Source organism: Octopus bimaculoides, chromosome 17 (genome assembly GCF_001194135.2).
Source record: "Octopus bimaculoides isolate UCB-OBI-ISO-001 chromosome 17, ASM119413v2, whole genome shotgun sequence".
NCBI lineage: Eukaryota > Metazoa > Mollusca > Cephalopoda > Octopoda > Octopodidae > Octopus > Octopus bimaculoides.
The window spans coordinates 166,508-168,623 of NC_068997.1; the positions used below are offsets into that span (position 1 = coordinate 166,508).

The following is a 2,116-nucleotide window of genomic DNA, read 5'->3' on the forward strand; positions in this document are numbered from 1 at the left end:
ATATATATATATATATATATATATATATATATATATATATATACATATGTATATACATGCATATTATATACATACACACATACATTTATATACATATCGTATTTAAAAAAGCTTAAATCCGAAAGAAGCACATTCTAAGATGTAGAGCAGTATATTAAAAATGGGGAAGGCCAATTAGGATCTGACGATACGCCATAAAGCTAAGCCCTTTACGGACGGGAAACCTAAGGTAATTCCATAAACCGGGCTTCCCCATTTTTAATATATACATACACACTAACATATATACATGCGTACATACATGCGTACATACATGCGTACATACATGCGTACATATATGTGTGCGCTTGTGTGTGGCAGCATTTTTGCGTTTGTCCCTCACCACCGCTTGGCAACTGGTTTCGGTTTGTTTACGTCCTCATGAGTTTTGGCTTAGGAAAAAACATACTTGTGTCGATTTGTTCGACTAAACCTTTCAAGGCGGCCCCAGCATGACCGTCGTCTCATGGCTGAAACAGATGAAAGATAAAAAATATCCAATGACACATTGTCTTTTTCAAAATTGGTAAGGAATAATTTAACGAAAATTTGGCTGTTATTTGTTGCAGGTCGAACGGTTATATAGAGGTTCCTTCATTGCCTGTGTATTTGACTGAGGACAGTGCCAAGAAGTTGAGACACAACTGGCGTTTGCAATTTGTTAATATAGAGATATAAGAGCGAAAGATAGTGATGAGTTGAGGGTTGGAGGGAAATTAATCGACGTTATGTGTTTGAGAGCTAATTGCAATTCGTTATTCAAATGAGACACTTTAATCGTCCTGTGCCGACATGCAATATACGATGTCAGTTAATTTAAAAAGTTTTGAACTTTTTTTATCGGAAGAAAACATTGTTTTCACAAATTTTATCGAATACATTTTATTGATTGATGATTTTTCTTTAGGAAATTCCCGGTTTTCAATTCTTTCAAATACATTTTATTGCGGTTTTTAAAAGCTATTTTTGTATTAAATAATTAAAACAGGAATGCCAATGTTAAAGAGAGATTTTAAGTAAACTTAATTTTAAAACATTTAAAATTTGTCGCTTTTATATTTTCACTAAAATTAATGTTTGACATATTTTTCTATTTGAAGGAAACTTACAAACCATGAGTAGAACCAATGGAATTGTGTGCTTCACGGGGTGGCTCTTAACTTTCGTCTCAGGTAAATGCTAAACATTTTTAGTGTTCTTCATAAAACTTGCACAGATTCATTGCTTTTAATTTGCTACCTTCTCGCATCAAAACGATTTTTAAAGAGTGGCACGTGTAATTAGCTAAATTATTAGTTTATCAGTAATCGCAAAAAAAAAAAAATAATAAAAACGGAAAATCAATTTAGTCACGGATTTAGAGAGTTTGTGTGTATGTGTGTGTGTGTGTGTGTGTGTGTGTGTGTGTGTGTGTGTGTGTGTGTGTGTGTGTGTGTGGTAATTAAATAGATTGCTCAATTAAAAAAAAAAGCATAGAAACTGAAAATTTTGGGTGACAGGTAATTAATCAGTCAACGGCTCACTTCAAATCTTCTCCCTGGCGTTTGAATGCTTTTAACAAATTACCAATCTCTGATCAGATGAAAAATCCTTAGACAAGGTTTTTACCCCACCCCACCTATCAGAAGCCCTACAAAAAAGTCATCAATGCTTCCCTTCTTCCGCTGAATAAACTATATACTAAAGCAAGCATTGCTGATGAAATTGTCTCAAAGCGACGAAAATATTTTGGCAAATTAAGTTTAAATGTTCAAGTGAATCTAACGGTTTTTGTGTGTTATTTTAAATGGCTTATAAACACCTTCCACGCTGCAATTGTTTTCGTTCCAGCACACGACCTCAGATTAGGTCACTTGCTATGCAAGTACATCTCCGTAATCATATCATTATTATTATTATTATTATTATTATTATTTTATGTTTGACTTTTGTTTTGCATTTGTACAAGTTGGATCCAAGTCTCACCCAGAGACCTCAAGAGACAACAAGTTAGAAGTTCATGTAGGTGTTATGCCTAGGGTACCATATATTTGGATTTGTACAGTTTTGTTCAAGTGAATGTTTAAGAAACCATAAG

The 2,116-nt window shown here is 33.6% G+C and overlaps 1 protein-coding gene across 3 annotated transcripts in view; it reads left to right on the forward strand.

Annotated features, from left to right (window-relative positions):
- The window catches only part of LOC106869327 (neuronal acetylcholine receptor subunit alpha-10), a 64,996-nt gene that overhangs the window by 21,684 nt on the left and 41,196 nt on the right, over window positions 1–2,116 (forward strand). For all 3 annotated transcript variants that reach the window (XM_014915032.2, XM_014915030.2, XM_014915031.2), the window contains exon 2: window positions 1,140–1,211. In XM_014915032.2, the coding sequence (XP_014770518.1) occupies window positions 1,154–1,211 (58 nt within the window). In that variant the 5' untranslated portion in view covers window positions 1,140–1,153. The remainder of the gene's footprint in view (window positions 1–1,139; window positions 1,212–2,116) is intronic.